At 42.0% G+C, this 14,625-nt stretch overlaps 1 protein-coding gene across 1 annotated transcript; it reads right to left on the bottom strand.

The window, feature by feature from the left end:
* Positions 1–6: 6 nt before the first annotated feature.
* On the bottom strand, positions 7–14,088 carry LOC139573683 (protein C-mannosyl-transferase DPY19L1-like). The gene is made up of 22 exons (XM_071397415.1): positions 13,712–14,088; positions 13,370–13,394; positions 13,132–13,219; positions 12,817–12,954; positions 12,600–12,720; positions 11,197–11,290; positions 11,001–11,058; positions 10,438–10,529; positions 7,966–8,065; positions 7,310–7,387; positions 6,149–6,235; positions 5,972–6,031; positions 5,623–5,703; positions 5,334–5,435; positions 4,891–4,962; positions 3,886–3,965; positions 3,703–3,727; positions 3,229–3,348; positions 2,665–2,839; positions 2,325–2,424; positions 2,107–2,232; positions 7–1,813 (listed from the first exon to the last, which is right to left on the bottom strand). Exons 1-22 carry the CDS (start codon positions 13,953–13,955, stop codon positions 1,642–1,644), a joined length of 2,238 nt encoding a protein of 745 aa, XP_071253516.1. The 5' UTR covers positions 13,956–14,088; the 3' UTR covers positions 7–1,641.
* Between the last annotated feature and the right edge of the window lie 537 nt (positions 14,089–14,625).

The following is a 14,625-nucleotide window of genomic DNA, read 5'->3' as shown; positions in this document are numbered from 1 at the left end:
TCCAGAAACCATTTAATGAATTTAATATCCAATTCTCTCAAATGATCAACCAGCAAAAACTCGCATTGGTTTCACTGTTAATCAAAAACAAGAGAAAGAAAGATGCTGATAAACCTTTTTTCAAAATACAGATGAAGTCAACAAGCATTAGACAAAGCTAGGCCTGTCACAAGAAATGTTGATGTCAAAATATTTCAAATTGTGTGGTCACCGCCCCACCACTAAAAACAGGCATTTTGCTTTCAAGATCACTTCAGTACCTTACTGTATATCTTGGACATAAACTTAGCATAAAACACTTGCTGTGCTATTCATGAACAGTCACAGAAATAGCAGAACACATTGAAATAAACTTCTTGCATTTAATTGAAACTGCTGCTTGAAACTATTACAATTGATGAATGTTGTATAATATGTATAAACCTTGAAGTCTGAGTAACTAACAGTATGCTTATTGCTAAAATGCCTCACCTGTATTGGTGAGATGATTTGTACCCAACAATACTGTAGCTTTTACACTGGAATGATTACACTGGGGTTGTTTTAAGTAACTTCAAAGCCACACTGGTAAAGGCAGAATGAGTCACAGGGATAATGAGAACGACTCTCCTGTTTGACCCTTGACCTCATCAGAGTGGCAAAGGGACTTTCACAGTCACAACTCAGAGCTGCATGAACAAAAGGGGAAAGTGGTTAGAGCACACCAGTGCTATCAAGTGTAAAGTGGAGACCAGAGTGGCGTAGTCTTTCACAGCTATGTCCCCACAATAAAATGGGGAAGTAACCGCAAGCGCGTTACAATTCAAATCATTAAAAAAAATGAGGTTTTTTTGTCATATAACATTGTTGAATTCAATTATGTTGCTGTTGTGACATGTGCAAAGGCCACTGAGGTGCAAAAAAAGGCTACAAATTAATGATGTAACTTCCTGTGGTGGAGTCCAAAGCAATAACGCTAAATTGGCATGACTTTAACAACTCCAAAAAGATGCCTAAAAGTGTTTTCTGTATGTCAATACAGGGTCCTAAACCACTGATATATGGTGGTAGGTCATTACGCTAATGCTTAAAATAATGCACTGCTACAAGTTGCAATGGGTTGTTGGGAAAAATCTGTTTGCAGATGATCATATTCCACTTCTCTTAAAAAGGACATTTCAGGTGTGCTACATTAAACTGACACTTGCAGCTGTAACACTAGTAGTTATACTAACTACACTTTGCTTTGGCAAATAACAAAATTATTACACACATCAGTGAATCAAAAAAATTACACTAAATAATGACAATTGTTAATATGCAAAAAAGGGCATAAAAGTACAGAAACTAAATATGCCTGACATCCAAAATGTACTAATACACACAAAAATAAAATGAATTTCTTTCTTTAAGAACAACTTTCAGTATAAGCTCGCATTAAATTAAATTACATGCTTACACAACACAAGTGGGGACTCTTATTTAGCCCATCACATCAGTCCACTGCTCTAACAGAGCCTCAAAAAAGGGAGACGTAAAACGCAGCTGTGGCAGTGGTACCTCCAAAGGAGACAGACCAACAGGAAAAGGAACTATATAAAAACACGCACCACGCTGGTGGAAACACTAGAAGGTAGCACCAAAAACAGGCCGACCCTGCTGTTATCTGAGCTCTTTAGCTGCTTTGGGAACTTTTAGAACTTTGTAAACGTTGTTGTGAAAGACTGTGGCAAAGTGGGGCCTGGAGTCCCTGGACATGAGCGTACAGAGGGGGACTTTCCCAGCGTTCTGAGGGTCCTCCACATCCCAGATCTCAGGCATACTGCAGCCAGGCCTGGAGACCACAGAGAAAGCCAGGAAGGGAGAAAGAGAAAGGGGCAGAGAAAGAGAAAATATTTCAGCAAAGAAACAAACTGAACAAAAACATTGTGTGATTAACGGACTGCGAAACAGATTGTTCAAATGGTCACTTGGCAGCAGAATTGGGTTCAGTTCAATTCTGAGTAATTTCAGAGTGAGTTGGAAAAATGCCCTGTACTGACTGGAATGACTTGTTGACAATGTCACAAGAACATATGACAGTGTAAACAGCAGTTGGTTACTGACAGGAAGGCCACCTAGGGTTACCTGGAGCGCCGGGTGCACCACGAGTCCTCCAGGACAAAGTAGTCCACCTCCATCTGCATCAGGTTCCTCTTCACCACCTCGGCAGACTTGCGGCTATACATGGCGTACACCAGCTTGGTCCTCTCCCTGAGTGGAACAGACCACAACGTTTAGACAACGCTGAATTGGTGTTAGCCTAGCACATAGCGAGTACAGTAGTATCAATGTTCTGTCCACACCTCAGTCCAGCGTCCTCGTAATGTGGGTGGTTGACGATGGGCCGGCCGGCTGACAGCTTCACACTGGCCATGGTGGGCATGGCTCCAGCAAACACAGCGTCTGCACCACACACAAAACAAAGTACATCTAAGAGAAGAGTCCACAGAGGCATGGGTCATGATCACTGATCTGAAAGGGACTGGATACCTGAAAGTGAGGTTACCAGCCAATTGCTTTCACCAATCCAACCTAGTCAGATCAGTCAATTCCATAACAAAGGATGCCATTTAGAATGATTTAAAAAAAAGTGTGTTTATCTCGAGCCTCTGGTTTCAGAGGTAGGATGAAGACGTTACTCACTGGGCTGTGTGTCGTCTCTGATCCAGTCCAGCAGCTGCTCCTGGGGTAGGTTGCTGAATTCTCCCATGATGCCCCACTGGGCCTGCAGGTTGGCCGCACCCTGCATGGCCATGATGGACAAGATGCCAAACACCATCACGTGGAGCTTGAACTTCTCCCCTATCCAGCCAAACAACTGACACACAGACAGACAACACATGAGCATCACAGAGAACACTGGTCTGCAGTGTATCTGTGATGGAGGTCTCTAGTGGTAGTGGTGTTGTGAGCCATCTTTTGTAACGTTATGTACTCTGCGGTATCTGTGTGGTGTCAGTGCTAATTGTGTTGTGGTGTGTTGAATCTCACCGAGTTGCGATGAGTCGTGTCATGTTGAGTCGTGTCATGTTGAGTCGTGTTGTGTTGAGTGGCGTCGTGTCGTGTTGAGTGGCGTCGTGTCGTGTTGAGTGGCGTCATGTTGAGTGGCGTTGTGTCATGTTGAGTGGCGTCGTGTCATGTTGAGTCGTGTCATGTTGAGTGGCGTCGTGTCATGTCGTGTCATGTTGAATGGCGTCGGGGACTGACCTGTTTGGAGCAGATCAAGGAGGCCATGATGCACATGTGGGGCGTGAGGAAGAGCTTGAGACGCATGATGAGCATCGCCAGCACTGCAAACGCTATCAACTGTAGGCTATGGTACACCAGCTGACACCATGACAGAGAAAGAGAGATACATAGAGAGAAAGAGCCCAGGTAGAGAATGAGGGTTGAAGGGCACAGGGAGAGAACAAGATTGGGGGAGGGATGGATGGAAGAAGCGAGAGAAATAAATGGTTAGAGCTAGAAGTGGTAATAAAGTGAGCAATTTAACTGGCAGGAGAAAATTGCCTCTGTATGCAGGTTATGAAAATCACTTAGACGATCATTACTATTGTAGCTGAAGCAGATGAACATTACCGCATTTAAGAAAAAAAAGAAGGCTTGAATCATATGGCGTGAGGAGACTCAGGCACGGTGTACACAGCAGTAACATTCAGGGAAATCAGGATGCTTGCTTACCTCTCCTTTTGCCAACATTTCTGGGCTGTGAAAAATGTGAAAAAAAGTTATGAGTTGTCAAAATGTTAAGTTGTGTTGTCTTTATAGGAATGAATGGGCAAAATGCACATGGAAGTTTGCCTTTTGACTTGTGCTGTTAAGAGGGTGAGTTTTACAACAGAGGACAGAGGGAAATATACTCACTGTTCATCGTCGTCATCGTCTTCAGGTTTGACAGAATACTTCTCTCCTTCCCTCAGGAACCTCACAACATCCTGGATGGTCTGCGCAGAGTAGGAGAAGGGACAAACAGTGTCACAAATTTTTTAAAAGACGAACCTCAGAAGGGATATAACGTTGACCAGGATGATTCCGCCTTCTATTATATGCTAACAGTGAGCATACTCACAGCAAATAATTAACCATTTTCATTTCTACCAGTATCACTATTTAGAAGCCCTCCATTTCTTCACTAGCAAAGCAAGTCAAACAGAATCAAAATGGCACGTCATTTTTTATTATAATAATTCTTTACCCCTTTATCTCCCCAATTTCTTGATATCTAAATTGGTAGTTAGTCTTGTACAGTCTCGGGAGAGGTGAAGGTCGAGAGCCACGTGTCCTCCGAAACACAACCCTGCCAAGCAGCACTGCTTCGCATAACCCAGAAGCCAGCCGCACCAATGTGTTGGAGGAAACTCCGTACAACTGGCGACCATGTCAGCGTGCATGCATCCGGCCCGCAACAAGGAGTCGCTAGAGCGCGATGAGACAAGGACATCCGGCCGGCCAAACCCTCCCCTAACCCGGATGTCGCTAGGACAATAGTGCGTTGCCTCAAGGTACTCCCGGTTGCCGCCGGCTGCGACATAGCCCGGGATCAAACCCGGATCTGAAGTGACGCCTCAAGCACTGCAGTGCTTTCGACCGCTGTGCCACTCGGGAGGCCCGCACTCGTCTTATTAATTCTGCATTTGACACACAATTAGATCAAACTGACACATTTGGACATGCTCGAGGAGATTCTTGAATATTTTTGGAACATAATTATCTTGCCGTTTGTCAAGCCTGCCTCAAATATGACAAATTGAGCTCAACAGGCATGTCAAAAGCAGAACGGGAGAAATGACATTTCAAGGATGCCTGCCTTGTTCTCTAACAGTGGATTGTGTGGAGTGCCTGGTGTATGGCACACAAATTAAGTCTTACCCGTCCTGCTATGACAGCAACCACCAGCATGTTGATGGGAAGCAGCAGTGTCTTGATGTAGCGCAGTGGGGTCTGAGAAGAGCAATGTTACACACGTCAGATCGACTGGAGAAAAACGGTTATTTCTGACACATACCACACACGACCTTTACAAAATGAGCTGCCAAATGGGACGGCAGGCAGCCTAGTGGTTAGAGCGTTGGACTAGTAACCGAAAGGTTTCAAGATCGAATCCCCGAGCTGACAAGGTAAAAAATATGTCGTTCTGCCCCTGAACAAGGCAGTTAACCCACTGTTCCTAGGCCGTCATTGAAAATAAGAATTTGTTCTTAACGGACTTTCCTAGTTAAATAAAAGGTCAAATAAAAAAAAGACTATGAAAGGATGCCTTCTAACACTAGTGCCATGTTGCTATGCCAAATACGGCCAAGTGTCTTTCATACCTCAATTTCCATGAAGTCAAACTCAGCAGCACAGGTATACATCATGGTGTCAAAGTCCTTGTAGCTGGTAAACTTGGACTTTATTAAGCTACTGATGTGAGCCTGGAAGAGAAATTGTTGTAAAAGTAGCTGCAATTTCAAATACAGTTAGCATATTCCTATTTACTTTTATTACTATCATACTTTTGAGTGATGGCTTGTTTCAAAATGCACAGTGATTCTTCCAGAAAAGGCACCAAAATGTAAGGCATTTTGTTTCAAATGCACAGGGCTATTTTCAAAGACTTACATCATCAGAGGCTCCAAAGATGGCTGACAGCATGAACTTGAGAATGACCGTGGAGACAACCCATACCAGGCCCTGCATGACCTGAGAGCAGACAGACAAGTCAACCAGGAGACAGACAGACAGACGCAGTCTTCTTTTACTAACATTGTGGGGACACACAATTGATTCCCATTCAAAATCATATTTTCCCTAACCTAAACACTAATTCTAACCCCTCTAGAAATATACTTTTTTCCTTGTGGGGACCGGCAAAATGTCCCCAGTTTTTGATTGTTTACTATACTTGTTGGGACTTCTGGTCCCCACAAGTATAGTTAAACATGTCTACACACACACACACACCTCTTACCCATGTGATGAGGCCAGGTTTGAAGGCTCCTGCAAATTTGTCCCGCAGGGCAATTATTCCCTGCAACCAGGAAGGAACTGATTTCAACACCATACCATTTTCAACATCACACCATGCTTAACATAAAAGACATCCTCTACACATTGAAAGCATGAGGAGAGTGCTAGTCCAGCTCACCCAAATGGAGACCAGCGAGGAGGCGTAGAATGATGTCAGCAGCATGGAGTTTCCAAACATCAGAACAAAGCACACGGCAAGTGTGATCTGGAGATGGAGTGGGGCGGAAAGAAGTTTGGTGACATAGTCCGAGTCGATATTCATACAGTGGGAAATATGGGGACCCAGTGTCCAAGTAAGCTACAGTATGTGTGTGGAAAACATTACCACATTCAAAGACATTTAACTTGTTTAGTAGAGTCCGTTTGTAACTCCACTTACCCCAACGGAAAACGTGAAGCCTTCAGTCACAGTCTTAATGCTACTACTTGAAGCTGTATAGTCCGTTATAGCCCGGTTGTTTGTGTTGTTGGTCTTGGCTAGCTTAATGTTCTGGTAGCCGGTCGGTAGCACTCACGTGGCTATTAGCACCCTCATGAAAACGTGTATGAGGGAACTCTACAATATGTTTTTCTCAGTAGTGAGAACGCTCGGGAGCAGGCAATTTTGAAAAGTAATCTTTAGACACGTTGTACTTTTTTAAATGTAGTTTTGTAATTGACTAAAACAGGTTGACAACAAGGAAATTGCATTTGAAAAAGGTTACGTTTCAGCTGTGAGCCAATGGGGTAACCTAGACAACCACAGGTTGTTTTCCCCCACAGGTGGGCAGGGCTGCAACATTCAATCTAATACCGACTGGGACTATCAAAAGAGTTGTGTGTGAAAGTATTATTATTTATAAAAAAATGTTTTTACTGTTGTCATGGCACATTGACACGCACACCAAACTTGTTACAGCCAAAGTGGGCTTAAAAATACTGTAAGTCGTCGAGGACACAAGCCTGTGTGTGTCCCCGTTTTCTTCACGCTGCCACTTCTTGCCAGGCGGATAAATTATTCACAGCCATATGTCCTTTCTTCTCTCCTCCTCCGACACAAATTTCCAGCATCATCTTAATACAAAGGGCCTCTTCTCTCCCCAGCACACTGACCCCAGCTCCCTACGCTAGCCACACACTAACAGCCTGTGTTGCTTAGAGCATTAGGAGAACTGGAACTGTGGTGGAGAGGAGTAATGTAGCTACGGACCAAAACACACTCCTTGGCAGAACGCACAGCCCTGTTTTACGATGCACGCCCACAAGTACAGGTTAGTTAGGAACCAGAAAATACATTTACCATGTGTGTCACTAGGAGGGACTGCATTTTGGTGGGGCTGATGTATCCCAGGATGTACGAGGCAAAGAGCGAGGCCACCTGAAACAAGTAGTCAAGTGTAAACACAAGCAATAAGTAGTGTATACAACAACCTTGAAATGATTGCAATAAAGGGTGCATGCTTATTTTCGAGCACAACACATTGATGTTATAAGTACTTAGATTACCGTTTGTGGCAAAATCCCCATATATAAGGCTCTACTTAGCTAGCAGAGAGACACTTGCTAATGTAATCTAGCCAGACTGATAGCAAAGCTGTTGCTAAGCAAAGATGCCAGCAGATCCTGTTTGTGTGAGACTAACCTTAAACGCTTTTGTCTGCCTCCCCACCTCCTCTAGTCTTTTTCTCCATCTGTCTCACAAGCTCCCTCCTTTTTCACTGTCTGTTGCTCTTTTTTTGTTATCCTCTTCTCCATCTCTTACAATGTCCCTTTACCAGTTTACTCTTCTCATTTTCTCTCAATCTCTCTTTCTCCTTGCTCAGTCTCTTTCTCTATCTCTCACAGCCTCCCTTCTTCACTCTATCCCCATCTCTTCCTCACTCTGTCTTCCTCTTCTCCACTCCTCTCACAGCCTCCACCCTTCTCTATATTTATCTCTCCCTCTTTTTCTCTTACCTGGGTAAGCAGCACGAACTGGGCAAACTGCCAGGGCAGCATGAAGCACAAATTGGAGATGGCCAACGCCCACATGGCCTTTCTGCTGGGGTTGCGTGTCCTTTGGAGAGATAGATGTGGAAAAGGGCAGGAGGCAAGAGGTAAGGAAATCCATTAACACAGACACACACTGACACTCCCATTCAGGCTGCCTCTAGATAGAATGTATCAGCCGCCAAGCCCACTCACAGCTTTAGAGAACAAGTTAAAGGGGTTGAAGAGCAGACACTTTGACTCCAAGTGAATTAGAGTGAATACAAAATGTGATCAATGCGGGAACGGAACCAACAACCTTGGTATTGGCAACATCAAGCTTTACAAACCAGATATCTGGACCACAATGAATTGAGATCATAACAATTGCAGAGCTTTCCATATAATCTACATCAGTGGTTCTCCCATGGTTTTGCCTCGGGATCCAAATTGAACTAGGTTGTCTCAGTCACAACTCAATATTCGCACCGCGATAAAGAATCGCCAAATCCAATCTAAAAAAAAAAAGCAATGGTACTGTATATTGATAGTTAATGTAGCAATTATATAACAAGGGAACAACATTCACAACCACCTCTTTCATTGTCAATAATTACATTTTGCACGTATTCTTGATGAAGAAATATAATAAAAAGTCACCTCACTGGCTTGAGACCACAAAAATCTACCAAAATAGTGCTGCTAATAGCTGTATATTGAAATATTGTGATTTAAGAAAAGGTGTTCCGGGATTAAATTATAAAAACATGTAAGTACATGATCATTTCTACACACTATCTACCTGGTTTAAGTTCAGACTGGAGTATTTTTTAATACAAAAATAAATACAATTTACTCAGACAGCCGCAAACTATCAAAAACCTTCTACAACCAAAATTTGTTGGAGACGGCCAGCACTAGATGTCGACCGATTAATCAGCATGGCCGATTAATTAGGGCCGATTTCAAGTTTTCATAACAATCGGTAACCTGCATTTTTGGATGCCGATTATGGCTGATTACATTGTATTCCATGAGGAAACTGCATGGCAGGCTGACCACCTGTTACGCGAGTCTAGCAAGGAGCCAAGGTAAGTTGCTAGCTAACATTAAACTTATCTTATAAAAAAAACAAATCAATATTCACATAATCACTAGTTAACACATGGTCGATGATATTACTAGGTTAACTAGCTTGTCCTGCTTTGCATATAATTAATGCGGTCCCCGTTAATTTATCATCGAATCACAGCCTACTTCGCCAAACGGGGGGTGATTTAACAAATGCGCATTCACGAAAAAAGCACAATCGTTACACGAATATACCTAACCATAAACATCAATGCCTTTCTTAAAATCAATACACAGAAGTGTATATTTTTTAAATCTGCATATTTAGTTAAAATAAATTAATGTTAGCAGGCAATATTAACTAGGGAAATTGTGTCACTTCTCTTGCGTTCATTGCACGCAGAGTCAGGGTATATGCAACAGTTTGGGCCGCCTGGCTCGTTGCGAACTAATTTGCCAGAATTTTACATAATTATGACATAACATTGAAGGTTGTGCAATGTAACAGCAATATTTTAGACTTAGGGTTGCCACCCGTTAGATAAAATACGGAACGGTTCCTGATTTCACTGAAAGAATAAATGCTTTGTTTTCGAAATGATAGTTTCCGGATTTGACCATATTAATGACCAAAGGCTCGTTTTTCTGTGTTTATTATATTATAGTCTATGATTTGATAGAGCAGTCTGACTGAGTGGTGGTAGGCGGCAGCAGGCTCGTAAGCATTCATTCAAACTTTACTGCGTTTGCCAGCAGCTCTTAGCAATGCTTAAAACACAGCGCTGTTTATGACTTCAAGCCTATCAACTCCTGAGATTAGGCTGGCAAAACTTAAGTGCCTACTAGAACATCCAATAGTCAAAGGTATATGAAATACAAATGGTATAGAGAAATAGTCGACGCGTCATAATTCCTATAATAACTACAACCTAAAACTTCTTAACTGGGAATATTGAACCACCGGTTTTCATATGTTCTCATGTTCTGAGCAAGGAACTTAAATGTTAGCTTTTTTACATGGCACATATTGCACTTTTACGTTCTTCTCCAACACTGTGTTTTTGCATTATTTAAACCAAATTGAGCATGTTTCATTATTTATTTGTGTATTATATTAAGATAAAACAAAAGTGTTCATTCAGTATTGTTGTAATTGTCATTATTACAAAAATATATACAAATCGTCCGATTAATCGGTATCGACTTTTTTTTGGCCCTCTAATAATTGGTATCGGTCTTGAAAAATCATAATCGGTAGACTTCTATCCAGCACCAGTTGAGAATCGCTGCTTTACATTACATATCACTAGCACATGAAGAGGCAGCCAGAGAGTATTGAAAAGAGAAGGAGAGAAAGGAAGGAGAAAGGAAAGAGGGATGGTGAGTTACCGGAGGATGTGGGTGAGGAGTAACATCTGTAGGACCAGGAAGGGATAGGAGAAGCTCTCCCTCAGGGGCGGAGTCCACATGACCCGGGTGCTCTGAGACACAGAAACACACACATACAAACAAACACAATCCTACTTTATTTTGCGACAACACATTGCTGCGTAGGAGGGGATTTTTCTGTACCGCTACGCAATCAATGACAACTGCGAAAAGCTATTTGTACATAAAAATGCATCCAGTAATCTCATCCAGTACATTTAGTCTTCATCCTACACCCACACTGCACCAATGCTCCTATAATAATGATTCGGATACATTCACACTTCTGCGTGAAACCAGCACAGACTGAGAAGGTAAAGGAGACAAGTGGGTGGCGACTGGGGAGAGGAGAGTATGATTGAAATGTCAGTATCGATTGGTGTGAATAATACAATAGAGCAACTACTCAGCCTGTCTGATACTGGCTGAGACAGATATCCTTTTGATGGCTGCCTGCAGTGTATCCATCCCCCATCTCCACCCTCATCAGTCTACCTCCACGGTTCTGTACGGTACAAACTCACCTCTCCATGGTTGAAGAAGAAACACAGCACCGTGACCATACCCCCGAGCCGACTGCCACTAGAGAGAGGAAAGGAGAAAATTCATCCTTTCTTATTTTAGCAGTCTTTGTTAGAACATTAAAGTGACAAAATGACTTTAAAGTCTTAATCTGAGCCCAACCGATGCAGAATCAAAGGAGGATAAAGGTTAAGTTACCTGAGGTAGGTCCCGTAGATGAAGAACAGACTCATCATCAGACCATTGAGGAGGAACACAAAGGTCACGTAGAAGTATGCAGGGTCACCCATACCTGACACACACAGACAGAGAGACTATTAGGATTGAGACTGGCAATGGCAAGGACCTCGAATAGCCAAAGACCATAACTTCAAAACACTGATTCTCATGACCAGAGATTCTATTCAAATACTATATGCTATTCTATGGCCATGGCCTGAAGTCCTGGACAAAAATGAAAGTGAGAATATTGTTTGCTTGTTGTATTACTGTACCAAACAAATTAACTTACTTTCAGAAAATGTTAAGTCGACTGATGGAATGGCTCAAAATAAGATGCTTGAAAGCATGATGTAATATTGATTGATACCTGACACATGGCTCGCTCATAGTGAAAGACATAGGCCTAATGGAAACATTGAAGCCTTCAGTGAGTCGCCTTCTTAATGCTTTCCTGAAGTGGGAGGCTTTCTTTCATTTCACTACCATAGAACTGCTGAGGATAAAGGGCTATTCTGAGTCTGCTCTAATTTGCTGTGCACTCAGCTTGTGGAAACAGGAACAAAAGGCAGTTACATGTACAACAGCACTTACATGTACAACAGCACCTTCAAACTACATAGAGAGAGTGCTTTCACATAATTCACACTTTAATAATTCACATTCACACCTTTAATTAGAAAGAAGTGTAACTTGCGCCAGTCTTGGCTATATAACACTGAGAAGTACTATGCATATAACATGCTATGAAGTGCCAATGACAAATCAAGAGAACAGTTCAACAAGTAGAAAAGGGGAACAACCTCCCCCTTACAAAACACCTCCCCCTTATTCATAGATTTCATTGAAGTTGGCCCAGATACATGTGAAATGTGTTATGTGAAATAAGAAAACAAAGCTTTCCCTTTGTGCAGCAGCTTAATTAAAATGCAACGAAAGCAAGAAATAGCCTCACGGATTGCAATTATTCATAAGCTAAGCAACTGTATGGAATTCCTTTGAGAGACACAGACCTCTATTTTCCTGAAATTAACTGGTATTCAGTCAAACTTACACATTTGGAAAACCACAATTAAGAAAAATAACATTGATCCAGTGCAGTGGAATATATATATGTTGAAATTAAAATCAAACAGATTGGCTTTGTGTCTTCAAGCAGTTCTCTCTACAGAGCGGAACACTGGTGTTATGCCAACTTTCAATTTCATATGCAGCAATAATGAGGTTTTTACAATTAATATTTCAGATGAACCACTGCAGCTGGGTGGCACAGGGATAACACTCATTTTCTTTATGATTTCCCATAGAGCTGGTTTGATTGCATCCGGCCTAGAGAGTTGTGTGTGTGTGTGTGTTCAGGTCCAACAAGACTGCATTGGTACCTTCACAGCCGTCCACTGCAGCCATACCCTCTCCTCTATTGATGGACCAACACATCTTGGTGGGGAGTCCAAAGAATTCCATTATATCTGTGTAGATTCTGTACCAGCTGGCCAGGACCACCTAGAGAGCAGTGGAGGAAGGATTTCAGCATGAAGACCCTCAACAAAGTCTGTTGTCCAATCAAATGCCAAGGATGTCCATTTCCACAAATGTTACCTCTGGATAGAGATTGAACCTCTTCAGTGTGTTTATAACCAGTGGGTACTCTGTAAGCCGATCATTCATGACCAGATAAAGACCGTTGAGAAAGGTTGGGGCCTCAATGATGGTCTTGAAGTAGGAGTAGTATAAGCCCTAGAACAGGATCATATAACAATTGGATTCAATTCTAACACAAAAGCCCTTATCAGGTATTGGCTCATGGCCTGCTACAGAAACAAGGCTAAGATTTTGCAAGACACAGTATCACACACACATAGAATAGGTCATCATTATTTCATTCGTTTCGTCTTTCAACAACACAAGACTTACCATTTCTGTCCGAAATGCCATTTCCTTTTCCAGTCCTGACAGATGTGAGAAGTGTCTGTCATTTTCAAAGAGGCGTGAGAGATGGTACCTACAGAAACAACAAATAGGCTTTAGGACATCTAGCTAACTAGCCAACGTTAGTTATCTACAATCAATGTACACAGGAAACATTCAAGACTTTGAAGTGCATGTCAGTGACCTGAAATGTTGTTAGACTGAGGTTAGTTACTTAACTTACCAATGTAAATACCCAGCCAGAGCAGCTATAAAGAAAATACAGAGAAACGTTAATGATATTAAGAAAGTTGTGGGGTTTAATCATTGTTCTAATATTAGTTAGCCAGCTAGTTAATAATATAATGACCGTTAGCTAACTACAGTAACGTTAAATTGGCTATCATCATTTGCTAGCCACCAATGACCAGCAACCTCAGTAACGTTAGCTGTCGTCGTGGTTGTGCTGTTTGAGCTAGCGCTAGCTAACGTAAGCTGTCTAGCTACGTTAGCAACATCGTTACAGTACTGGTAACGTTAGCTAACTAACTAGCTAGCTACAGTATATGTGTTGTGTGACACTTACCAAGAACCAGAGTGATTCCGAGTTTCACAAAAGCAGACGGAGTAAGGCCAAGCTTACTTCTGATGAATGAAAACCCAGGAAATAGTCCATTCTTATTGTGAAGCAAGCTGTTGAAAGGGGTGCCTTTTCCTGCTCGTCTACTTTTCCAGATGCCTGGCGATACAAGCGGACTCCTGTCTCTGTCGTCGACGTTGGGCTGCGGCGGTTGATCCTTCACGTTTTGTTTTCTAGTTTTTACGACCATGTTTTCATAATCGTAAATCTTCGGCTGTGAAATACGTTTTGTAGAAGTAACTGGATGGGTACCTTCTATCCACCGCTCAGGGTCTACACCTAGCTACCTGAGTGATGATGTGTTCACTGCACAAATCTTTGAAATGTTCGCCCCCAACTGGAGTTAATACAGACTGCATGCGTTAGTAGCCATGGTAACACACATACATGTATGTCAGTTGGTAGCTAGAACGCTTCAGTTCAAAATTTTGTTTTTCTAACGTAAATATAATCCTAATGCGACAGTGGCACATGTCAGCAGAATCCCCCCTCTCTGTCTCGGTCTCTCTCTGTCAATTTCAATTCATTTTACGGGTTTATTGGCATGGGAAACATATGTTAACATTGCCAAAGTAAGTGAAGTAGATAATAAACAAAAGTTAAATAAACAATACAAATTAACAGTAAACATTACACTCACAGAAGTTCCAAAGGAATAAAGGAATTTCAAATGTCATATTATGTCTATATACAGTGTTGTAACGATGTGCAAATAGTTAAAGTACAAAAGGGAAAATAAATAAACATAAATATGGGTTGTATTTACAATGGTGTTTGTTCTTCACTGGTTGCCCTTTTCTGTGGCAACAGGTCACAAATCTTGCTGCTGTGATGGCACACTGTGGTATTTCACCCAGTAG

This window comes from Salvelinus alpinus, chromosome 4, assembly GCF_045679555.1.
Source record: "Salvelinus alpinus chromosome 4, SLU_Salpinus.1, whole genome shotgun sequence".
Lineage (NCBI taxonomy): Eukaryota > Metazoa > Chordata > Actinopteri > Salmoniformes > Salmonidae > Salvelinus > Salvelinus alpinus.
The sequence above is the reverse complement of the archived record's forward strand: the minus strand, read 5'-3'. Positions and strand labels throughout refer to the sequence as shown.